The sequence below is a fragment of the Candoia aspera genome, chromosome 3 (genome assembly GCF_035149785.1).
Source record: "Candoia aspera isolate rCanAsp1 chromosome 3, rCanAsp1.hap2, whole genome shotgun sequence".
Classification (NCBI taxonomy): Eukaryota; Metazoa; Chordata; class Lepidosauria; order Squamata; family Boidae; genus Candoia; species Candoia aspera.
In genome coordinates this window covers 11669419-11695254 of record NC_086155.1, presented here as the reverse complement: position 1 = coordinate 11695254, position 25836 = coordinate 11669419, and the positions used below count along the sequence as shown (strand labels likewise).

Genomic DNA, 25836 nt, shown 5'->3' with positions numbered 1-25836 from the left:
ATGGTAAATTACCCTAACTTGGTCAAAACTCATACTTAGCAACTCACAACTTCCTAACAGAAACAGCCATTAAGATGAGATAATGTGAAAGAATATACCTCCAGCTATGGCTGGACTACAGGTGTATATTTCTACTAGTGGAAAAGGCATGCAATTCCTCATCAGCTCTGTCAAAATCTCAACTGGAAGGGCCTCCAACTCATTAGGAAGCACAAGAGGCTGCATGGGAGAAAAGAGGAAGAAAGAACAAATTTCCATTCACAAAAGTTTGCATTATTTGCCTCTTTTTTTTTTAAAGTAAGATAGTTAAAACTTTGGAAACCTTACTCAGATGTTGCAATTTGTTTCATTTATAGGTTTTCCATGATGCATCCCATGATGCATCTGTAAAATATTCAATTCAAGGACCTGGTGTGGATGAACCTCCGGAGGTTGGATTGTTTTCTATCGAAGATACCTGTGGATACGTATATGTGCATCGCTCTATAGATCGAGAGAAGACGTCCTCTTTTACAGTACTTATTTATTTGTTTTGCAGGTTCTGGGCAAAGTCCTTCAGTAAACAGAGAAAAAATCCAAATGAAACAAATCCCAACTAATGCCATTGCCTCTTGAACCCATTATGACATCCCCAATCAAGTTGGGCCAAAGACACGATAGAGTATTTGCTTCTGAAAAGCAGGGAGGGGAGGAGCCCCATATACTTCTGGGTGAAGGACAAGTCCATCAAGTGGGAGCTATTACTGAGAAGACTTGCTAGCTTGCCCGTAGCTTTTCACACCTTGTCCCATATACCTGGGAAGCAGGTGGGACTCTCAGGATCCCCTCTCATGATGACTGAACAGGATAGGCAGGTTCTGTTCTGTCAGTCTGTTTTGCCTGTTATAATCTGGCATTGCACTATGTACGGCTTTAAAGGTAGGGATCAGCATGATTTGGGCCTAGAAATATATTAGTAACCAGTGCCATACCTTTAAGGTAAGTGTTCTTCTGCACTGAGATGGATGGCTAGCCACTGTGTGGTAGCCCCATGCCAGTTGTGTCAGAATAGTCCTATTAAGTGCTGATTATGGCATGAGTTACTGTTGCCAGTAACATCTTGGTCTAGGTAGGGCCATAACCTCCCTGCCCTTGGGCTCCATCTGCTGTTTGCATGATGATACAAGATTGATTTGCTCCTCAGCCTACTTTCTAGCTGCTAAGTTAGTATTACAACTTCATGATCTGGCTTACAACTTTTATACTGTACATCTTGAACTACATAAAGCACACCCTTGTTAATTGCTTTGTGCTTTGTTTCATAGTATCCAATCCTTTTAAAATAACATAGTTTGTAGGCATGGTTACAGAATAACTGAATCTGTGGCTTTTAATAGTCTTGGGAGGCAAAACTGAAGATGCTAGATGATATCTAGCAGAAGACCACAATAAACAGCAGTCTACAACCCAGACCTTCTTTAAAAATCCAAGAATTTTCTCAGCCTTTTTATTTATTATAGTTTTCCCCAAACAAATGTTTTCAAGATTTTCTTTTTTTTTATCCGTTCAATCATGTCCAATTCTCAGAGACTGCCTGGACAAGTCCCTGCAGTTTTCTTGGCAAGGTTTTTCAAAAGTGGATTGCCCTTGCCTCCTTCCCAGGGCTGAGAGAGAGTGACTGGCCCAAGTCACCCAGCTGGCTTTGTGCCCAAGGCAGGACTAGAACTCAGGGTCTCCCAGTTTCTAGCCCAGTGCCTTAACCACTACACCATATTGGCTCTCTTCAAGATGTAAGAGATCACATGTGTGACCATTAGGGCTAGGATTGGTTAGTTAAATTGATTGATTGATTGATTGATTGATTATAAACTGACATATTATAGCTTAATATAACCGGAGGCCTAGCACAGCTTTAAAAAGCCCGTAAACCTCCCCTGCAACAGAACTCAGCCCCACTTGACGAATCCTGGCCATTCCCACCTCTACGTGACCCCCCCCCCCACCTGCAATATTAAGCATGGCTTCCAGTAATCAGAAGTTTGCCTAAAGTCATTCTGCTTTGGGTTATCATTTAACCTGATTTCCTCATTGGTTTATCTATTGTTCAGATCCGCGTGAATGTTCATTATAGAATGACTGAGGAAATACTAGACAATTCCATGATCTTAACCATTCGGATTAAGGATATAAATGACAATGCCCCTGAATTTCTCCAAAAGGAATTTAACATTAATATAAAAGAAAATCACAACAAAAGTGAGTATCCTTGAAAATCTGGGCAATATCAAGCAGGACTGTATCTGGTAGCTTCCTGTCCCCTTTTTTCTTCCCCCAAATAACTGGAGAGATCCATTCCTACATACACATGAAAGAAACATTTCTCTTCTAATTACATGTTACGTATTTTTAAATGGGGATAACAGGGGTCTGCAGTGAGAGGCCAAAAAGTTAAGGGGATAGGTCTTAAAAGCCCTGCCCCTTTTTAATGCGCATTGTGCATGTCGCATACACATAGAAAAGAGGCAGGGCTTTAATCCCACAATTGCACCTGCCTTCTTGACCGCCCCCCCATGGAAGAACATTATTCTGAATTTGTAAATGCTTCTAAATTCGCTGTTTCATGGGGCATATTGTCGGAAAGGAAACTGGATTTTTTTTCTCCCAAACAATTTACTTTTAAAATAGGGTTGTCTTAGATCTGCTAATAATACAGGAATAAAGCAATGCATTAAATTATATTCCTTTGCCAAGCCCATCTTAAATTCAAGGCCATCTGTCTTTTGAAGTAGACGTGGAAGATCATATGGATTTCTGGTAAACTGGTGCTGACAAGTGATGAGAGCTCAATTATCCACTTGTATGTTTGAGCTGTCCTAGGGAGACTCAGTTTGGAAAGGAAGAAATGTTCAGTTGTTGGATCTGCTCTTTGCATCTGATGTAGATTCGTAGATCCAGAGTTGCTGCTCCAGTGGCAGGAGGGTTCCCCTGTTCAATTTCAAGGCCTGGGGAAAAACATTGCATGAGGGAATTCACTCACTCACTCACTCACTCACTCCAATTTCCATGGCCGCCCATCTCAAAATCCTGACTCTGGGTGGCTAATATCAGTTAAAAACACCATGTGAAAGGTGAAAGATCCCCTGTGCAAGCACCGAGTCATGTCTGACCCTTTGAGGGGGTGCCACTCTCACAACTTTTTCTTGGCAGACTATAGAGCGGGGTGGTTTGCCATTGCCTTCCCCGGTCATCACCTTCCCCAGCAAGCAAGCTGGGTGCTCGTTTTACCGACCTCGGAAGGATGGCAGGCTGAGTCGACCTGAGCCGGCTGCCCGAGAATCCAGCCTCCGCTGGGATCGAACTCAGGTCATGGGGAGAGTTTTCGGTTGCAATACTGCTGCCTACCACCCTGCGCCACACGAGGCTATTAAAAAACACCATAAACACCCTAATAAGTACATAACCAGCAGCTTAGATAAAACCAAAAGAACATCAGATCAGCATCACTATAACCATTTCATGGGCTCTGCCATACATCCTGACCACCATGCATGCTAACATAGCCATGTCTTCAAGGACTTATGAAAGACCCACAGGGTTGGAGCTAATCTTAACTCCAAGGGGAATGATTTCAGAAAGAGCAGGTGCCATAATGGAAAAGGGTCTCTTCCTGGGTTCTGCCAGATGGCACTCTCTGACAGATGGGACCCGGAACGTGCCTCTGCTGCCAGATCCAATGGGGCAGGTAGGCACAACTGGGGAGAGGCAGTCCCTCGGATAACCTGGCCCCATGTGATGAAGGGCTTTATAGGTAACTACAAGCACCTTGAATTGAATCTGGAAGCACACTGGCAACCAGTGCAGCTTGCAGAGCAGAGGTGTAATATATGTTGCTTGAGGGCCACACATAATTGCCTGTACTGCTGCATTTTGATCCAGCTGCAGCTTCCAGAAGCTCTTCAAGGGTAAAGCACATTGCAGGAGTCCATTTGGGAGATAACTCATGAGTGACCATGAGCAGAGCCTCCCTGTCCTTATGGCCATGGCTGCCACCTGTTTCTCAAATGGGAGTCCAGGAGGACCCCCAAACTCTGCACTAGTTCTGTTTTGGGTAATGCAGCACCACCTAGAACAAAAAATAGAAAGTCCCTGGAGCTTGGGGCGCCTAGTACCGGCGGCCTTTAAAGAGGCACTGGTGTTCCCCCTCCTCAAGAAACCATCACTGGACCATACTATTCTGGACAATTTTCATCCAGTCTCCCACCTTCCCTTTTTAGGGAAGGTGGCTGAGAAAGTGGTGGCGTTGCAGCTCCAGAGGATCCTGGATGAAATGGATTATCTGGACCCTTTTCAGTCGGGTTTCAGGTCTGGATATGGGACGGAAAGAGCTTTGGTCGCACTTATGGATGACCTCTGGTGGGAGCGGGATGGAGGCAGTGCATCCATCCTGTCCCTTCTTGACCTCTCAGCAGCTTCTGATACCATTGACCATGGTGTCCTTTTGGGGCGGCTCAGGGAGCTGGGGGTGGGTGGCGTGGTTTTGCGCTGCTTCGCCTCCTTCCTCTGGGGCCAGTCCCAATCGGTGTTGATAGGGAGTGGGAGATCTGGCCCGCAGCCCCTCCTTTGTGGGGTGCTGCAGAACTTGGTACTCTCTCTGCTCCTTTTTAACATCTGCATGAAACTGCTGGGTGAGATCATTAATCGCCACGGGGTGAGGTATCATCAATATGCTGATGATAATTATACATCTCTGTCCCGGGTGATGTAAGTGAGACTGTGACTGTCCTCTCCAGGTGCCTGGAGGCTGTGGGGGTCTGGATGGGGAACAACAGGCTTCAACTGAACCCTGGTAAGAGGGAGCAGCTGTGGGTTGGGGACTCCCAAGTATCCGGGAATTTGCCATCTTTAGCTGTGGATGGGGTTGCACTGCCCCAGACAGATCCAGTGCAGAACCTGGGGGTTCTCCTGGACTTATGGCTCCTGCTCGAAGAGCAGGTGGCAGCGATGGCCAGGGGAGCCTTTGCACAACTTTGTGTTGTGTGCCAGCTACACCCTTTCCTGGATCAGGAGTCCCTCTGAACAGTCACTCATGCCCTGGTCATCTCCCGCATAGTCTACTGCAATGTGCTCTACATGGGGCTACCCTTGAAGAGTATCTGGAAGCTACAGCTGGTGCAGAATGAGGCTGCGTGAGCAGTCTTCGGAGCCCCTAGAAGGGCACATATAACACCATTGCTGTGTGAGCTCCATTGGGTGCTAGTTTGCTTCTTGGTCCAATTCAAGGTGTTGGTTATCACCTATAAAGCCCTACATTGCATGAGTCCAGGTTACCTGAAGAACCGCCTCACCCCCACTACATTGACCCATCCCACCTGGTCAGGCAGAGAGGGCATGTTACAGACCCTGTCCATGAGAGACTGTCAATTGGCAGGGTCCAGGAGGAGGGCCTTCTCGGCCATGGCACCCGCCCTCTGGAACAAGGTACCCCTTGGTGTAAGACAGGCCCTCACTCTCCCAGTCTTTTGAAAGGAGTAAAAACATGGTTATGTCACCTCGCCTGGGATGGGAGGGGTGACAGCTATTCATTGGGGTGGTTGGCCCCATTAGGGTGCCAGGATAAGATCTTATTTCCCATTTTGAATTTTATACTTTATATTTGTATTTATATGCTTTTATATTTACTTTTATTCTTTGTAAGCCACCCAGAGTCTTATGTACGAGATGGGAGGCAGAGAAATTTAATAAAGAAATAAAATAAAGAAATAAACTACAGTCTTGCTTGGGTTGAGTTGAAGCCTGTTTTCCTCATTCAGACCCCCACATCCTCCAGACACCAAGACAAAACCTCCAGGGCATCACATGGGAGGCCCAGGATAGAGATATAAAGATGACATCACCCAACGGCTTAATGTAGATGTTAAACAGATGTGTACCAATCCCTGCAGAACCCTGCAAAGCAGAGGCTGTGGGCTAGACCTCTCCTCCATCAACACTGTCTTGAACAGGCCACAGAGGAAGGGAGAGAACTAGCACAACACAGTGCCACCCATTCCCAACCCCCAAGCTGATCTAGGAGGATACCATGACTGATGGTATTGAAAGCTGCTGGGAGATCAAAGAAAGCAAAGATGGATGCACCATCCCCATCCTGTTCCTGCCAGGGTTCATCTACAAGTATGGTCAATGCTATCTAGGTCCCATGCCCAGGCCTGAATCCCAATTGAATGGGGTCCAGATAATCCACTTTCTCCCATATTCTCTGGAGCTGCTGCATGACCACCACCTCTACAAATTTCCCTAGAAAGGGAAGGTTAGAGACTGGACAAAAATTGTCCAGCACAGATGGATCTAGCAGTGACTTCTTGAGAGGGTGAAACACTGCCTCTTTAAGAGATGGTGGAACCACCCCTCCTTTCCAAAGAGGAATTCACCACTGCCAGAACCTAGCCACATGTCGCTTCCAGGGAGGTCTTGGCTATCCAGGAAGACAACGATCTAATACACAGGTGGCTGAGCTAACAGTTCTGAGAACCCTGTCCACTTCAGCAGGACCAACAGGATTAAACTCCTCCCAGATAACCAAGCCAGGTAGAGCTTCATTCAGCTGTGCCAAAGCTAGAGTCCAAGTTGGAGTGAATCTCTTTGCTTCTGCAGTTGTTTCTTCTTGCTACAATCCAGGAAGACCAGTCTGCCTGGTATTTTGGGGAGATTTGTAAGGTTTGAGTACTATTTGAAAATTTGGTAAAATGGCCATATCAGTTTAGACTGCAGCACCGACAAGAGTGAAATGGGAGAAGTCCTTTAACCAATAGTCAAATCAGCCCCAACTGGATAATGGAAAATAGGATTCCATGGAAATCTGCCATGCTAAATTCCTTTCTCTGTGGTAGCCCCGTGGTGAAGTCTGTTGTCTCCAACTTAGCTCACCTCTCAATCTATAAGATTTAGTTTCTGGCTTGGTGGTGGGAAGGAACCCATGGTTGAATGTGCAGGCATTTGTATTGTTCAGCGAGGTTTTGAGAATCTTTATATGTTTGTTTATTACCAATGCTTTTATGCTGCTTCTGTCAGGGGAACTGGTGAAGAAAATCACGCTGAGTCGTAGCTGTAACAACTCTAGTTACTTTATTGGTCATGCCATATACAGAATCTTGCCAGACTAAAGGTTCCTTAACTGAGCTAAAGGGAAAAATTCCCTTGGGGATCTAGGCCAGTGCTAGTCTAACTTTCTTCCTCAGCCCCCCACACTCTTTTTATTTTATTTATACATTTATTCACCACCCATCTCCCTCTCATGGGGGGACTCTCCAAGCTGTGCAAGCTGTGAGAATGCTTATCTGCCTGGAATGCGCTCTCTCCTCCCTCAGCTCTGAGCTCCATCACAGCTTCAATCAATTTTACTTTTTGGGATTTTTCACTTTCATTGTATAATTTAAAGTACCTTTTGAAGGAACCTGTATTTCTCCCCATTCGTTTCCAGTTACAAATGAAAGGATAATGCATGATCAATAATGAAAGCTATTCACATTTTGGTGCAATAAAGCCTATTTATCTGCTCTCTTTTTTTGGTCCCTTCAAGTCAGTCTTGACTCCTGGCGACTGCCTGGGCAAGTCCCTGCAGTTTTCTTGGCAAGGTTTTTCGGAAGTGGTTTACCTTTGCCTCCTTCCTAGGGCTGAGAGAGAGTGACTGGCCCAGGGTTACCCAGCTGGCTTTGTGCCTAAGGCAGAACTCATTGTCTCCCAGTTTCTCACCTGATGCCTTAACCACTACACCAAACCAGCTCTCTCATGGTCTATATGAAGTCAAAATCTAAGACTAAGTGGCAAAATTCAATCTTTATATGGTGATATGGTGGTCTTTTCTAAACAGAAACAGTAGGTATAGATAATATCCTTTGATAGGCACTTATGAAAACACTTTTTCTCTGTAGACCCCAGTGAAGTTCATGATGTTGCTCTAATTTGCTTTAATTTTGATGTTGTAGATGAACCCGTTCACAGAATCACAGCAAGTGACAAGGACCAAGAAGGCACTGCAAATTCTGAAGTGGTATATTCTCTGCTTTCACAGACGCCTCATCTAAAGCCTCCTCTCTTCACTATTGATTCCTCTAGTGGCTTAATACGCGTTACACGATGCTTGGATTATGAGGTACAGTCCTTACAAACAATGTTGCAATGATAGCTACATGAGTTCTGCATCTTGGCATGCATACGCTCCAGTAAAACTATCCAATAAACCTAGATTGTTTGTTCTGTCTTTTAGTCTGATATGCCAATATATAACCTTAATCTACCACCCTAAACTAAATGCTTATCTTAGTTCTTCTGAGTGTTGTGAATGAACAGGTTAATGAAATGGTAAGTTAAAGGAATGTGGATAGAATTTCTATTTGGAGCCAGGAAATTGACTAAATTTAATCTACTTGTTAGTGAATTAGATTTATCTTGATCCCTTTTCTCCTAGCTGATACATCATGATTGGGGAGTTGGAAGGATAAAATAAAAGGTAAAACCCAATGTTTAGCCCCTAAGTCTTGCGGGATAAGTGACTAGAAATGCATATTATTTTTACAGATGTTACAAAACTGTGTGTAACATCTGTAAACATATATATATAAAAATATACATACATAATTCAATGGTTCTCCAGCTAAGTTTTAACTTGGACATCAATGCAGATACAGAATATATCTCAAACTGAGTGCATGAAATTGGAACTTTGATAGATGAATCAAAGTGATCCTTAGCTGTTTGAGGAAACAGAGACTGTGTGTATTAAACTCTGGCATCTCATATACTGTAGTCTGCTTGATTTTATATTTTGCCACTCTATCTTTACTATTTGGAGGACTGCAATTTTAGAGAAGAATGACAAAATTCATACCCTAATTTTGCAAATTTCCAAAAGGATAATGATAATGTCAAATTTTCTTCCTCCTCTTCCTTTTTTTGGTAAAAACATCCTGTTTTTAAACTTTATTGTCTTTAAGGCTGATAGGACTTTCAGACTTCTCATCAGGGCTTCAGACCGCGGATCTCCATCCTTGTCATCAACTGCAACAATCAACGCTGATGTGGTCGATTCTAACAACAATTTGCCTGTATTCACCCAAGAAAATGTAAGATGCTTAAGATCACTACTGACAACATGAGAGAGTCTATACTGGGCCCAGCCATGAAGAATAAAAGTATCTTCCATTAACTCACGTTTGCAGGCTCACAGAACATGCTTTTTAGTCATAAAGCACAGTTTCCTTCTGAAGTGCTTCATTTTGTGATGGTTAGGAGGACCTGCATTGTTTGAGATGTTGCTGAGGTGCAATTTCTAACAGATCCAGCCAACATGGGCATTGGTGGAAGATCCTGGGATCTGTAGTTCAGCAACCTTTGGAGGGTTATATATTGCCCACCTTGATATGCTATACAACTAGCAAGCATTGATTCAGTTTGATTGGGGAGTGGAAATTATGAGTGGTAGACCTATTGTTGCTCACTTAATGTCATGATCACCGTTGCGATGCTTGTGACATCGCAACGGCTCACATAACAATACAAGGAAATGGGTACCGGGCAGATTAAGGGAAAAGGCAACTAGCTAACAAAAGAGAGCAACAGGTGCTGGCAACAAAGTATCAACTCTAGCCAAGGCATGGAAGAGAGAGATACAATGTTGCAAAGAAGGTAATTGACAAGACCAGACCACGAGGCATGCCCGAGCTGTCAAAGAGATTACGAACCTGATCGCCCGGCAATGAACCATCACCGGCCAGGGAAGCAATTAAGGAAACGCCCGGAGCACAGGAGGGGCTCCACGACCCCTCACCTACCGGCAACGGAACCGACGGGGCTCGGGGCGCACCCGAAGTAAGAAGGGGTGGAGCGCTGACCGGCGCGGGCTATTTAAATCCCATTCCGGCGCGCTCCACTCACTCTCAGCTTTTCTAAAAGGCATGCACTCTGTTCTATCAATAAAGCCAGAACCTAAGCCCACGCTAGTGTCTGTGCCTTTACTGGTTAGCAGGCAGAGCCTGACGCTTAAGCAGAATAAAAATTCTGCCATGGCAATGTTCTGTGACATCATAATTAACTTATTGGTCCATATAGTAAAGGTAAAGGTTTCCCTTGACGTTAAGTCCAGTCGAGTCCGACTCTAGGGGGCGGTGCTCATCTCCGTTTCTAAGCCTTGGAGCCGGCGTTGTCCGTAAGGACCCGTCCGTGGTCATGTGGCCGGCATGACTGCACAGAACGCCGTTACCTTCCCGCCGAAGCGGTACCAATTAATCTACTCACATTGGCATGTTTTCGAACTGCTTGGTGTGCAGGAGCTGGGACAAGCAACGGGAGCTCACCCCGCCACACGGATTCGAACCGCCGACCTTTCGATCGGCAAGCTCAGAAGCTCAGCGGTTTAACCCACAGCGCCACCGCGCCCCTGTTATTGGTCCATATATGAAGGTTTAATTTCTCTTAGTGGGAGACAGAACAATGGTAATTTTTTCCCCAAGTGCATGGTTTTCCTGGGTCAGGAGAATGCATGGTAACCATTTAATTCAGAAAGGAATGCCACCATTTGTCCATGCCAGAAAAGAGCAGTGGTGTGCTTTTAGGAATGCTCTTGGACTGGAGGTAATCTCACTTTCTGCCTTTGACTGTTTTTGTCATTTAAAGCTCCATGTACCTTCTGCCTGCATAACCCAACTCGTCACGCTATGTCATGACAGATAATGGGATACAATGCCAGGAAATATCTTTTATGTGTCACAGTTCTCTTTCTGTGTCTTCCAAGTATCATGCAGATGTCCCAGAAGGTAGAACCAAACGTGATATCCTTCACCTCAAGGTGGAAGATAAAGATAGTCCTAATACACCTGCTTGGAGAGCCAAGTATACGATAAAGGCGGGAAATGAAAGAGGAAACTTTGCCATTGTGACGGATTCTAAAACTAACGCAGGTGTTCTAAGCGTCGTCCAGGTAAGGCAGGCTGACAAAGATAGAGATAAGATTTCTAGAATCATTCCACTGGCTATAGTGACTATGGATGACGGGGGTTGCAGGTGTAACACCTCTAGAAGGCATCAGATCTGGGAAGATGCTAGAGGGAGCCAGAATTTATTAATGGAAACTTTTGTGGGGTTTTGTTTTTTTTCAGCCTTTGGTCTATGGTAGACCTTCTGTGAGGAGACTTGTCATTGTTGTGGAGAACGAAGAGTCCTTCTTTTCCTGTAAGAGAGTCTTAGAGAGCATCATTGCTCCTCCACGATTGTCTGAAGTGTCAGTGAGCATTAATGTCACTGATCAAAACGATGCCCCTCAGTTCGATCCTCCAATTCTTACTCTTCACCGCCAAGAAGGGATGGTGCTTGGAACCAGACTTGTGCAATATGTAGCTCAGGATTCAGACACAGCACAAGACAGGATAAGGTAAGTGCTTATGGCTGGTGTTCCTATGTGAATGTTATTTTAGGACTCTTGTTTCCTTACATTTCCTCCTTAGGAAGAATTTCTTCCAGACTGTAGCCTTTTCAGGGTAGTCCCCAAGCAGAACTTGGGGACTGAAAAATGGATTTTTCAGGGAGCTTTGCCAGACTTACTTTTTTACTTTTAGACAGATGGAACATCATCACTATCACCATCACCATAATTTTTTCTTTGGGTACAGAACATTTCAAGGCAAATCTATGTGGGCCTAATAACTTAAAAGCCAGATAAAAATACTGAATTAGGGCAATTTTACCCTATTGAAACTGAATTGAAATTGAATACCTTGTAAGTTTGGGTAAGAAGTAAGGATGCTGCTTAACTTCATGGAAAATCTAAGATTGAGATTTTGACTAAGTCAGGACACATTATAAACTAGTGTGGAATCTACTCCTCTAAACCTTGTTGTGTGGGAAGTGACTTCTTGTAATTACACACGTTGTGAACACACTCAGCACCCATTCAGATAAACTTTCATCTGTTCTTATAAATTTCAGAGCTAATCTCTGACACTAAAGACTGGAAAAAGTGATAGACCTTGTTTATTAAACTACTGTGTAAAACTAACTAGGCTACAGTGGCCTTCCCCAGCCTGGCAACCTCCAGATGTATTGGGACTGTAATTCCCAAAATTGCCAGCCAACCTGGTATTTTTGAGATGCCTTCCAAACTCTAGGCCAGTGTTCCTCAACCTTGGGAACTTTAAAATGTGTGGACTTTTAACTCCCAGAATTCCCCAGCCAGCATGGGGAATTCTGGGAGTTGAAGTCCACACAGCTTAAAGTTGCGAGGTTGACAACACTGCTTTAGGCTGAGGAACACTGGCCATGATGCTTAATTTCCAGTCCAGTGGAGAGTAGGAAACAAACCCTGTCTGGCCTACATAACTATTCATAAAGTTTATCACTCATGTTTAAAACATTTGTTTTTTTAAGATACAAAATAGTGTCGGATCCAGGTGGTTGGGTGATGATCAGTGAAAATTCTGGAATTGTGACAACTGTCAAAACTCTTGATAGAGAGTCCCCGTTGATGAACAACAGCACATACACCATTGTGATTCATGCCATCGATGATGGTAAGTTCCTTCTTCCTTCCTTCTCTGTCTGTTAGTTCTTGAGGATGGACAAAGTCAAGGCTCAGCAAAAATTCAAAACCATCCCAATCTAATACAATTTCAGAACTGGTTCTCTCTATGTGTGTTGTAAAAGTTGCAGTATTTTTTTTCAGATATAAACTTTTCTAGTTGGTGTGCAAAGGTTGACACTGTTCCCTAGGGTCTGTGAAGCAAGACAGCATGGCGTACATGGTTAGATTGCCAGAGATGATAGAAGTTACATCCTGTGCTCTGAGGCACCTTTTGAATATTTTAATTACCTGCAAGCTTTAATTACCCTACAAAGGAAAATATGAACAAATTGATAAGGAGTTGACATCTCCATCACTGTCAAGGCAAGTTATGCTGTTGAGGTGTTTATCTGATGCCTGGAAGCTGTGAGTATCTGGATGGGAACCAGAGTCTTCAACTCAGCCTTAGGAAGACTGAGTGGCGGTGGGGTATTACTCCCTGGTCAGACGTAGTGTACAACTTCGGAACCCTCTGGAGCCATGGCTCCTGCTCAACCAGCAAGAGGCAGCCATGATGAGGGGGGCTTTGGCAGAAAACTGTCTTATGCACTGTCAGGGTGAAGCAATCCAGGAGCAATAGTTAATGGCATCTGCTTGTCACACCTGAGCATGGGTTAAGTAGGATAGGGAAGGAGATCTTAGACACGTGTATAGATAAATCTTGCAGCTTTGAGCACTGGGGGATAAAGGAGGGGGAATGCATTCCACTCTCTGCCATTAGAAATTGTTTAGAGAAAAGGCTTTATCTCAAGGTTGCCTGATACTGTGTGGAATGGAGAGATGCCTGAAAATGAAAGTAGAATACACCAGGCAGTTAGTTATAGAGCAAAGGAAGGGGGGAAAGGGAGAGTGACTGGAATGTTTTTGAAGACTGCTTTAGGTGCCAAAAGTTATTCATGGCAACGAAAGAGCTTGGAATCACATCCTAATAATAAAACTATTCATATATCCATGTGGCGTGGATTTAGAGTTGATGCTATTGGGACTGTTGGACCAAGTACCTCACATGCACCAGTTGAGGCTGTTTCTGGACCAGGAGGCTCTGCTCACTGTCACCCATTATTTAGTCACTTCCCCATTGGATTACTGCAATGCACTGTACATGGGGCTGCCTTTGAAAAACACTTGGAAGCTTCAACTGGTCCAAAAGGCATAATTTTGGGCATGTCCAAGTTTGTCCATGCTACACTGGTGTTGTACGCAGCTGCACTGGCTCCCAATATGTTTCCAGGTGCAATTCAAGGTGGTGGTTATCACCTTTAAAGCCCTGAATGGTACAGGGCAAATTACTTATGGAGCCTCCTTTCCTCAAGAGTTTCTGTCCATCCCACCAGACCTGACAGGGCAAGATCAAACAATGTCATCTGGTGGGACTTAGGAGACATGCCATCTTTGTCATGGCACCCACCCTATCAAAAACCTACCCTACCCCCTGAGATCCAGAAGACCCTGAACCTCTTCCAGAAGGCTGTGAAGAGCTGGCTCTTCCCCCTGGTTCTTGGCTGGAATATTAGCTTAGCCCAATATAGGTGTGGTTTCTGTTGTGAGTCTGTTATATGGTGCCTTGGTTATGGTATTACGATTACTTTAATTCTGTTTCTGTATTTCATTGATAGAGGTCTTATTTTGTGTGTGTCTCTGTGTGTATCTTCAGCAAAGGATCGTTACCTTGTCGTGGTGCTGGAGCTTGAGCACCTCAATGATGCCATGAGCTAAACCGTGAAGGGCCACCCAAGACGGGAAGGTCATGACAGAGAGGTCAGACTAAATGCGATCCCTGGGGAAGGTAATGGCAACCCACCTCAGTATTCTTGCCGTGAAAACTAAATGGATCAGTACAACCAGAGATATGTCGGTATACCATCGGAAGATGAGACCCCCAGGTCGGAAGATGGTCAAAATGCTACTGGGGAGGAACAGAGGATGAGCTCAACTAGCCCCAGACGTGATGACGCAGCTAGCTCAAAGCCGAAAGGACGGCTAGCGGCCGACGGTGCTGGTGGTGAACGGCGAATCCGATGTTCTAAGGATCAACACACCATCGGAACCTGGAATGTAAGATCTATGAGCCAGGGCAAATTGGATGTGGTTATTGGTGAGATGTCAAGATTAAAGATAGACATTCTGGGCGTCAGTGAACTGAAATGGACTGGAATGGGCCACTTCACATCAAATGACCACCAGATCTACTACTGCGGACAAGAGGACCACAGAAGAAATGGAGTAGCCTTCATAATTAATAGTAAAGTGGCTAAAGCAGTGCTTGGATACAACCCAAAAAATGATAGAATGATCTCAATTCGAATTCAGGGCAAGCCATCTAACATCACAGTGATCCAAATATACGCCCCAACCACAAATGCTGAAGAAGCTGAAGTAGAGCAGTTCTATGAGGATCTGCAGCACCTACTGGACAACACGCCTAAAAGAGATGTTATTTTCATCACAGGAGACTGGAATGCTAAGGTGGGCAGTCAAATGACACCTCGAATTACAGGTAAGTATGGCCTGGGAGAACAAAACGAAGCAGGACACAGGCTGATAGAATTTTGCCAAGACAATTCACTCTGCATAACAAACACTCTCTTCCAACAACCTAAGAGACGGCTTTATACATGGACTTCCCCAGATGGACAACACCGAAATCAGATTGATTACATCCTTTGCAGCCAAAGGTGGCGGACATCTGTACAGTCGGTAAAAACAAGGCCTGGAGCTGACTGTAGTTCAGATCACGAACTTCTTCTTGCACAATTTAGGATCAGACTAAAGAGATTAGGGAAGACCCACAGATCAGCTAGATATGAGCTCACTAATATTCCTAAGGAATATGCAGTGGAGGTGAAGAATAGATTTAAGGGACTGGACTTAGTAGATAGGGTCCCGGAAGAACTCTGGACAGAAGTTGGCAGCATTGTTCAGGAGGCGGCAACAAAATACATCCCAAAGAAAGAGAAAACCAAGAAGGCAAAATGGCTGTCTGCTGAGACACTAGAAGTAGCCCAAGAAAGAAGGAAAGCAAAAGGCAACAGTGATAGGGGGAGATATGCCCAATTAAATGCAAAATTCCAGAGGTTAGCCAGAAGAGATAAGGAATTATTTTTAAACAAGCAATGCGCGGAAGTGGAAGAAGACAATAGAATAGGAAGGACAAGAGACCTCTTCCAGAAAATTAGAAACATTGGAGGTAAATTCCAGGCAAAAATGGGTATGATCAAAAACAAAGATGGCAAGGACCTAACAGAAGAAGAAGAGATCAAGAAAAGGTGGCAAGAATATACAGAAAACCTGTATAGGAAGGATAACAATATCGGGGATAGCTTTGACAGTGTGGTCGGTGAGCTAGAGCCAGACATCCTGAAGAGTGAGGTTGAGTGGGCCTTAAGAAGCATTGCTAATAACAAGGCAACAGGAGACGACGGCATCCCAGCTGAACTGTTCAAAATCTTGCAAGATGATGCTGTCAAGGTAATGCATGCTATATGCCAGCAAATTTGGAAAACACAAGAATGGCCATCAGACTGGAAAAAATCAACTTATATTCCCATACCAAAAAAGGGGAACACTAAAGAATGTTCAAACTATCGAACAGTGGCACTCATTTCACATGCCAGTAAGGTAATGCTCAAGATCCTGCAAGGTAGACTTCAGCAGTTCATGGAGCGAGAATTGCCAGACGTACAAGCTGGGTTTAGAAAAGGCAGAGGAACTAGAGACCAAATTGCCAATATCCGCTGGATAATGGAAAAAGCCAGGGAGTTTCAGAAAAACATCTATTTCTGTTTTATTGACTATTCTAAAGCCTTTGACTGTGTGGACCATAACAAATTGTGGCAAGTTCTTAGTGGTATGGGGATACCAAGTCATCTTGTATGCCTCCTGAAGAATCTGTATAACGACCAAGTAGCAACAGTAAGAACAGACCACGGAACAACAGACTGGTTTAAGATTGGGAAAGGAGTACGGCAGGGCTGTATACTCTCACCCTACCTATTCAACTTGTATGCAGAACACATCATGCGACAAGCTGGCCTTGAGGAATCCAAGGCTGGAGTTAAAATCTCTGGAAGAAACATTAACAATCTCAGATATGCAGATGATACCACTTTGATGGCTGAAAGTGAAGAGGAACTGAGGAGCCTTATGATGAAGGTGAAAGAAGAAAGTGCAAAAGCTGGTTTGCAGCTAAACCTCAAAAAAACCAAGATTATGGCAACCAGCTTGATTGATAACTGGCAAATAGAGGGAGAAAATGTAGAAGCAGTGAAAGACTTTGTATTCCTAGGTGCAAAGATTACTGCAGATGCTGACTGCAGTCAGGAAATCAGAAGACGCTTAATCCTTGGAAGAAGAGCAATGACAAATCTCGATAAAATAGTTAAGAGCAGAGACATCACACTGACAACAAAGGCCCGCATAGTTAAAGCAATGGTGTTCCCTGTAGTAACATATGGCTGCGAGAGCTGGACCATAAGGAAGGCTGAGCGAAGGAAGATCGATGCTTTTGAACTGTGGTGTTGGAGGAAACTTCTGAGAGTGCCTTGGACTGCAAGAAGATCCAACCAGTCCATCCTCCAGGAAATAAAGCCAGACTGCTCACTTGAGGGAATGATATTAAAGGCAAAACTGAAATACTTTGGCCACATCATGAGAAGACAGGACACCCTGGAGAAGATGCTGATGCTAGGGAGAGTGGAAGGCAAAAGGAAGAGGGGCCGACCAAGGGCAAGATGGATGGATGATATTCTAGAGGTGACGGACTCGTCCCTGGGGGAGCTGGGGGTGTTGACGACCGACAGGAAGCTCTGGCGTGGGCTGGTCCATGAAGTCACGAAGAGTCGGAAGCGACTAAACGAATAAACAACAACAACTCTGTGTGTATGGAGCATAGTTGTTAGCCACTCAGGGTTATGTACTGTATGTAAGATATGCAGCCATATACATTTCATAAATAAATAAAATGAAATCCATCATTCAATTCAGGAGTGCACTGTGTTTTTTCAAGCCACTTGCTCTTGTCTTCGAGGTTATGCGATATGTTGGAAAGGAAAAAAGCTATTTGATTTAGTTAGATTTACATGTATTACATTAATTGAAATGCAATTAATGCAATTAGTCTCCATTATTTAACTGTTTTCTTTTTTTTATTATATTGCAAACTTGATGGCAACTTGCAGCTTCTTCTAGAATTTTGGGGGTCTGCATGCGAACCATACAGTATGTCTAAATTATATAGTCCTGTCTTAGTTTGAAGTTTGCTTCCTGCCTCCATAGATGGTTTTTTAAAATCAGAATATGGTTTTCTCTCCCAGGTATTCCACCATTAACCGGCACAGGAACCATCCAACTGCACCTCTCTGACCTTAATGACAATGCTCCAATGCTAGTTACACCATACTTGGTAGTCTGTGATGGAAAAGAAAAGGGTCCTTTCCATATACAAGCTGAGGACAAAGATTCCTATCCATATGCAGAACCCTTTACGTTCCAATTGGAAGAAGCTTTGGAGGGTACCGAAAATCGCTGGAGACTAGGAGAGAGCTCTGGTAAATGACTTCTAATTGGGAGTTGCCATGTCCTTTGATTTCACCTCTTGGCGAGGTTCTTCCTGGGAATGGAGAAGAAGCATGGAAGTCTCAGAGATTATCAACCCTTCAAGGCAGGCCAGGTCAAAAAACCTCATGGATTCCATAAATGCTGCTTTATTGTTGTAGGCTATAATAACAGAATCTTGAAAGGCTGTCCAAGTTTCTCTCTCTCCCTCCCATTTTATACTAAACAAAATCAAGGTGGGATTGAGCTTCTTTCTCATGCTTGCTTCAATTTCTAGACTCTGTAATCACTTCTCTACATCCCTCCTTAGGAGGTAAATCCCATTATGGTATTAATAAGATTGAATTTTTTAACCGCATTCACACAACATGTTAATCAATGGATTCATTTTGGGGGTTTGCGCAATACATTAAGCAGTAAACAAATTAAACAAGCTAGGTTCACCTAACAAACTAAGCCATAAAAAAAAATTGCAAGGTTAGCAGTAATCAAGATTAGGAAGTTGTACAGATACACCTGCACCTGACCTTGGTAAGTGCCTTCTGTGAACATGGTTATTGAAAAAGATTCTGTTTAATTTTGAAGTTAGAGATTTATTTATTGATGTATGGATTTATTTGTTGTTGTTCAGTCATTACGTCATGTCCAACTCTTCGTGACCCCATGGACCATAGCACGCCAGGCCTTCCTGTCTTCCACTGTCTCTCGGAGTTTACTCAAATTCATGTTCATTGCATTGGTGATGCTATCTAACCATCTCATCCTCTGCCGTCCCTTTCTCCTTTTGCCTTCAGTCTTTCCCAGCATCAGGGTCTTTTCCAGTGAGTCCTCCCTTCGCATTAGGTGGCCAAAGTATTTGAGCTTCAGCTTCAGTATCTGTCCTTCCAATGAACAGTCATGGTTGATTTCCTGTAGGATTGACTGACCTGGCCTCCTTGCAGTCCAAGGGACTCTTAAGATTCTTCTCCAGCACCACAGCTCGAAAGCATCAATTCTTCAGCACTCATTTATAGGCCAGTGCAATCTATTATGAGTCAGAGTAGCTTCCAAAATACAACACTAAAGATACAATACAAATCCAGAATTATATCATCAAAAGAAAAAGGGAAAAGTCAACAATCATTTAAAAGATAAGAACCTCACACAAGCAGTCACCCACTCTGACTCAGGACCTGGGACAGAGCCAGATTTAAAGGCTCAATTAAATAGGAGGTTGGGTGGGGGGCTGTATTAATGTCAGGGAAAAAGGTATTTTGAAGGACAGGTTCATGACAGAGGGCCCACTTCCTGGGACTCAACAAGTGGTATTGTTTTTTCTATGGGACTCAGGGCAGACTTCTGGGAACTAAGGAGTGTTAAAGAATATACAGGAAGGAATGGGAGGCCTGGAATGGTGAAGCTCTTTAAAGATAAGTAATTAATGCTGAGTATAATTTTAATAGTGTTTATTCCTTTACTTTGCTGTTATGTCAGCAGTCCTTTTGAAGGCTTCTAAGACAGCGGGTGTTAGAATCCATTTCTTCAGAAATTTGCAAGGCAGGCTGGCCAGCTAACCCAATTTGTAGGATTTTTACCGACAGCGTTTTTAAAAATGCAACCAGCTTCAAAAATGTAAAGCACCCTTACTCCAGTAAATAGCACTTGAAATGCGTTAAGCTGCTAGTCCTTAACTGCCGTAGGAGCATAATAGTCTTAGCAAGGCTAAGATGTGATAGTTGAAGAATGATGCATGTTTTTGTTTCCTCTCTGTTTTCTAGATAACTCTGTTGATATTTTTATGCTGAAAAGACTCCCTCTTGGCAGTTACTCAGTGCCTCTCCATATATTGGATAGGCAAGGGTTTTCTAAGCAACAGAGTCTGCATGTCAGAGTATGTTCTTGTCTGAACGGGACCAGATGTGAACAAGGCCCTGCACCAGTTAGATCAGCGAGCCTTGACTGGGGACTAAGTGGTGGAATCACGGCTATATTTATACTTTCGATATGTGAGTAATGTGACAGCGTTCATATTTGGCTTTGTAGAAAATAGAGCAGTGGTTGTGGTTGTTGTGCATGGTATGTTATATCCACTATCAACATCGACTGTGAATAGCTAGCCTCTTTCAGTTCGAAGTCCTGCCTTTTAACCTTTCTGAAAGCCCTGAGTGATGCTGTCTCTTCTGGGTGGGAATCCACAGCACAGAGATCAACACCAGAGAGCCTGCTCCATGTTCTCCCACATTTATTCAGACTTTTCAGCTGTGGTGCTTTGGTTTCATAATACTCTTAGGAAGGAAGGGTGTCTTACCTAAAAGTGAATGTTTAGGAATATGTTTTGTAAGTTAATATCCTGGCACACTAAACCTTTGGCTGGGTCAGGTGTCAAAATAAATGCCTATTTCTCTGATTTCTGGATTATTGGATTGAATTAATACATTGGTGTGTCACACTAATCACTCCCTTTTGAGTCCTCCAAAACCTAGAACAGCTAAACAAGGGCTACTAGATCTGGTCTACAAAAGTCCAGATGGCCACTAGATGGAAGCAAAGAGAGTCCTCTGCATGTCTTCGTGGCCAGCTAATGGTCATTTTGATTTTTGCAGCCCAGATTTATTAACCTTAAGCTAAACAACCCTTGAAGCTTCCATCTGTATTTTGTTTAACAGTGAACTCCAAGTGGGATCTCTGGCATCCTGCTTTCTTAAAAGTCTGGATCTTAAAACCAGGAATAATCTTGACTTGTTATTCTGACTTATGGTTTGGATGAAGCATAGACAAGCTGCTGATGAATATTCCCTACTTTGTTTAGCCTTTTTCACTGTCAGCAGTGCTAGTTGGGAATGATTAGACATCATCCACCATCACATTTAATCCCAGTAAGTCAGATTTCAGAGGAATTGTAATTGGTATGATGTGTAAAGTAGACCATCATTTATTTGGTTATAATTTATTTTCACACTGTAGTCTTGTATACCATCATTTGTATCCTATATTGTTCTCAAAATCACTTTGTAGGCTGCCTTTGGGTTGTTGTTGCAGGGGTGCTTTGAAATGTTAAATAAATCTTGTGGAGTTTACATAATGGTAAACCAGGAGTTTTAAAATCTGAGCTTTTGAGCGAACAATAATGACCTTGACTACATTTTACATTATTCTAGTATAATAGATGAATACTGAGTGTGTTGATACTTCATGCAAAGCTAAAAACAAACCAGCCTATGATTGGGACATAGGGATGAGATTGTGAAGCAAGCCAGTATGAGCAAATGCTGAAGGTCCAGAAGTTGGCTTACTGATCCTAAAGGAACCAAGATCCAGATGTCATTTTCTATTCAGCTGGGCATGATTGGTGGAATATCTTCTTTGTTGGCAGTTTTACCTTTCAGTAAGCCAGATTGTTGCTCTACATCCTTGGACTGAAATCTCAGAAGAGTCTAAGAATCATTTGTTCTGGTTATTCTGTTGGTTGATAGTAAATCTTAGTCAAGCATATATAATGAGTGGGCTGTATCCTTACTCTGTGCCATGGGGAAGAAACTGCTCTCTATTTCTTAGATTCAATCATTGTCAGAGATCCTCAGCCAGAATTAAAAAGCATGCCATCGCATCTCCTTATGAAATAATTTTGTCCACCATTCTTCCATGGTTCCGAGGATTTGTGGAACTAGCACTCAAAAGACTTTAAGCAGCTATTCTGCCTTCCCCGCCCTCCATTCCCATAATGTATGTTTTATGGTAAGAAATTAAGATGGAGGAAAAGGCAGGAAAACAAAGGAAGGTGATGGCCCAAGAAAAACCTTCATCTGAAACAGTTCTGTTGGGCAGAAGTTCAGCTAAAATGTTAGCGGCTGATAAGAAAAGATGTTGAAAAAGGTGTTGTAGAGAGGTTCTGACGTTGGTTGTTTCCCCCTTATGCAGTGGGTCTCCTATGGTGGTATTTCTGCATCTCAAGAGTGGAGAAAGGCCGTATCTTCATTTCACATGGAGAAACCAACCAGTCTCTGATCGACTACAATGACGAAAGCAAACCTGTGTTGCCTAAGGTGATAAAATGACATTTTAGAAATAGGTCCTAGATTTCTAGCATAAGCCTGTGCACGCTACCCAAAAGGAAGTTTCATTAAGTTAATTGGAAATTATCCCTAAGAAAGTATTAGTACTGTCTTCCAAATTTTAATGTTTTGTAAACTGCAACTATCCAAAGAGACTTTATTTACTTTATCCAGCTTCCTTGTTGTCTCTTTTAGGGTCTGCCTAACCAGGAGAACCATGCAACAGCATTCTTACTACATGAAAAGTTTTTCACAAAAAAGCGACAAGTTCTTGAGGAATTTTTCACACAGGTGATCCAGTGCTTATAGAGATTATCTGATAAGGGGTGATCTGCAGCAGCCAGAATGAAATGGGTGGGATGCTTTCATAGTTATGCTCTACATTTGCAGTATTATTTGTAAGGAGGGAGTAGCTGAATCGTAGCTATATTTGATTTGAATAATTTCTAGTGCCTCTTCTTATGATAGTCATTCCTAAAACATGACTTATTTCATGAAGATACCCCTCCAAACACTGGTGTCCCCTTCCCACCTTTGTCTGAGGTACCCGTAATCTTGACATTTAAAAATGGATTGACGTGCTTTAGGGTAGTAAAATCGACTAAGCTGATTGTGAGCATTTAATGACCCAATTATGAGCAGTTAATGACCCAGGATCTGTTTCTTTATCATGATGTTTTGGATTGTTCTACAACCCTTGAATACTACTACTTTTGTACCAACTAAAATGGTTTATGGCCCCAGACATGGGTAGGTTCTAATCTTTTTGATGGACATAGTACAGGAATGTGAGCCCAGAAGCTTTAATCCACCTGTCAGTAGGCCCAGTTATATCTGAATTAGGATTATTTTTTTTATAGAATAATTCCTTTAATTCTACAGCTGTATCCAAGGGTGGTCTGTCCATCAGAATTCTTTCTATATTTTTCCTTTTTTAGCTACCAAGGAGAGGTAGGACACATTTGTAGAATGTCCAGCTTCAAGTACCTATCAGTTTCCTTGGCCTTTAGCAGCAGCAACTATAGGAATGGTCTGAGAGGGGCAGAAGGACAAAAGTAGGATTGTGCTATCATGATGCAAGACACACCCCTTTGGTCTGTTTGTTGTGACATCACATGTATGCCCCAAGGCGGTGGAGCTTGTGGTGGTGTGGTGTGACACTGCTTTCAACATTTTGCTGCAAAGAGGTATCATCTGCAGATACAAAGATGCTTTTGCTCTGACCCATCACGATTGAGGGTGAGAAGAAGACAAAAGTCATAGGTATTCTGCAGCCAGAAAGAGCTGGCCTTGGAGAGGTGGACTTCAGGAAGATACAGATTTTATTGAGAATCCTTCTAAAGTTTTTAGACCCTAAAATATCCGAATATTAAAAAGTGTGCTGTAATTTGATTCTAAGTTCTATACCCATTTTTCCCCAAAAGAATGTCTCTCAGGTGATGCAGATGAAGTTTACAGAAAACCATGGGCATTCTACTAGCAATTTTTTGAGTCCTTAGAAACCACAAAGCAGGTGGGACTGTGGTTTGGTCCAGTTTGGTCCAGTGGTTAAGGTGCTAGGCTAGAAACCAGGAGTCTGTGAGTTCTAGTCCCGCCTTAGGCATGAAAGCCGGCTGGATGACTTTGGCCCAGTCACTCTCTCTCAGCCCAACTCACCTTCCAGGCTTGTTGTTGTGGGGGAAATAGGAAGAGGAAGGAGTATTAGCTATGTTCGCCGCCTTGAGTTATTTTTAAAAATAATAAAGGCGGGATAAAATTAAATAAATAAATAAAGTAAATAAACAAATTATAGGTGGGAACCAGGGCTGGCATTACCATTTTCTGTACTGGAGGAGTGGATTCTTGGTTTTAAAAATGGCCAAGCCTATGCTACAGTTTCAAATTTTTTCTGCCTCAGAATGGCCCACAATTGGGGAAACTGAAATTTGGCTGCCAAATTTGGAGCAGGTTCTGGAGAACTCAGAAGGGAGACCAAGAAATTGTCCACCTCTGTATTATATAATTAAATCTCTTACTGTTTCTAATAGCTTTGGATGCATCAGTTTAGAATAGATGGCTAGCCAAATACATGTTTGAAGGTGGTAAGACCTTCTGGATGGATTTTAAGTTGGGGGTGATTGTGAAGCTCCTTTTTTCCCCTCCTTTCTGTAGCTGGAAATCTTTAATTGGCAGAACGTTAAAACGTGCAGGAAAAATCCACATGAGAAGTTTTTGATTTTTTAAATATAATTTTTATTAAAGCTTTTAAACAAGAAGATAAAAACACAAACTAATATAAAGTAAGGAAGAACAAGGAAAAAGAAATCAAAGAAAAAAAAGTGCAAGAAAAGAAAAAAGTTTGAAGAAAAATAGAAAAGAAAGAAAAAAGATATAAAGTGGCTTCTGATATTCTTCACAGCAGTTATAAGTACGAATATATTTTAACCTCTCTCTCTAAAGTAATATATTACTTTTCTTTGCATAATCTATCCTGCCTAATCATCAGAACCATAAATCATAAGTTCATTTTCAGCTTCCAGTCACCAGTAAATGTAGATAGTGTCTTTTTCTGTAATCAAAGAAGTCAATTTATCCATTTCAGCAAAATCTGTCAACTTCACCAACCATTCCTCCATAGTGGGTAGTACTGAATCTTTCCATATAGTAACCTTGCCTCAGTAATCATATATTGAAATAATCTTCAGTTGCTTTTTTCTAACTGTTTATCCATTAATCCTAAAAGGAAAAGTTCTGGCTTCAGTCGAATATTGATCGTTAGAATCCCCTGTATCAAAGTACTGCGTATTTCAATCCAGTTTTTTTTAGCTTTGTTGCATGTGCACTAAGCTTAATAAAATGTCCCTTCGTGCTGTTCACATTTCCAACATACATTTGAAGTGCCTTTATACATTCTAGGTAATTTCTCTAGTGTCATGTATCAATGATACACCATTATTACAGTATTCCCTTCTTGTAACTTTAATATCTTTCAGCAAAGGATCGTTACCTTGTCGTGGTGCTGGAGCTTGAGCACCTCAATGATGCCATGAGCTAAACCATGAAGGGCCACCCAACACGGGAAGGTCATGACAGAGAGGTCAGACTAAATGCGATCCCTGGAGAAGGTAATGGCAACCCACCCCAGTATTCTTGCTGTGAAAACTAAATGGATCAGTACAACCAGAGATATGTCGGTATACCATCGGAAGATGAGATCCCCAGGTCGGAAGATGGTCAAAATGCTACTGGGGAGGAACAGAGGATGAGTTCAACTAGCCCCAGACGTGATGACGCAGCTAGCTCAAAGCTGAAAGGATGGCTAGCGGCCAACGGTGCTGGTGGTGAATGGCGAATCCGATGTTCTAAGGATCAACACACCATTGGAACCTGAAATGTAAGATCTATGAGCCAAGGCAAATTGGATGTGGTTATTGGTGAGATGTCAAGATTAAAGATAGACATTTTGGGTGTCGGTGAACTGAAATGGACTGGAATGGGCCACTTCACATCAAATGACCAGCAGATCTACTACTGTGGACAAGAGGACCACAGAAGAAATGGAGTAGCCTTCATAATTAATAGTAAAGTGGCTAAAGCAGTGCTTGGATACAATCCAAAAAACGATAGAATGATCTCAATTCAAATTCAGGGCAAGCCATCTAACATCACAGTGATCCAAATATATGC

The 25836-nt window shown here is 42.8% G+C and overlaps 1 protein-coding gene across 1 annotated transcript in view; it reads left to right on the top strand.

Annotated features, from left to right (window-relative positions):
• LOC134493964 (cadherin-like protein 26) overlaps nt 1-22173 on the top strand; it is a 29261-nt gene extending 7088 nt beyond the window's left edge. The window contains exons 4-13 of the mRNA XM_063298815.1: nt 357-515; nt 2088-2235; nt 7962-8128; nt 8970-9098; nt 10766-10951; nt 11130-11401; nt 12394-12536; nt 17899-18132; nt 19897-20124; nt 22037-22173. Coding sequence (XP_063154885.1) covers nt 357-515; nt 2088-2235; nt 7962-8128; nt 8970-9098; nt 10766-10951; nt 11130-11401; nt 12394-12536; nt 17899-18132; nt 19897-20124; nt 22037-22173 — 1803 coding nt within the window. The remainder of the gene's footprint in view (nt 1-356; nt 516-2087; nt 2236-7961; nt 8129-8969; nt 9099-10765; nt 10952-11129; nt 11402-12393; nt 12537-17898; nt 18133-19896; nt 20125-22036) is intronic.
• Nucleotides 22174-25836: the final 3663 nt, after the last annotated feature.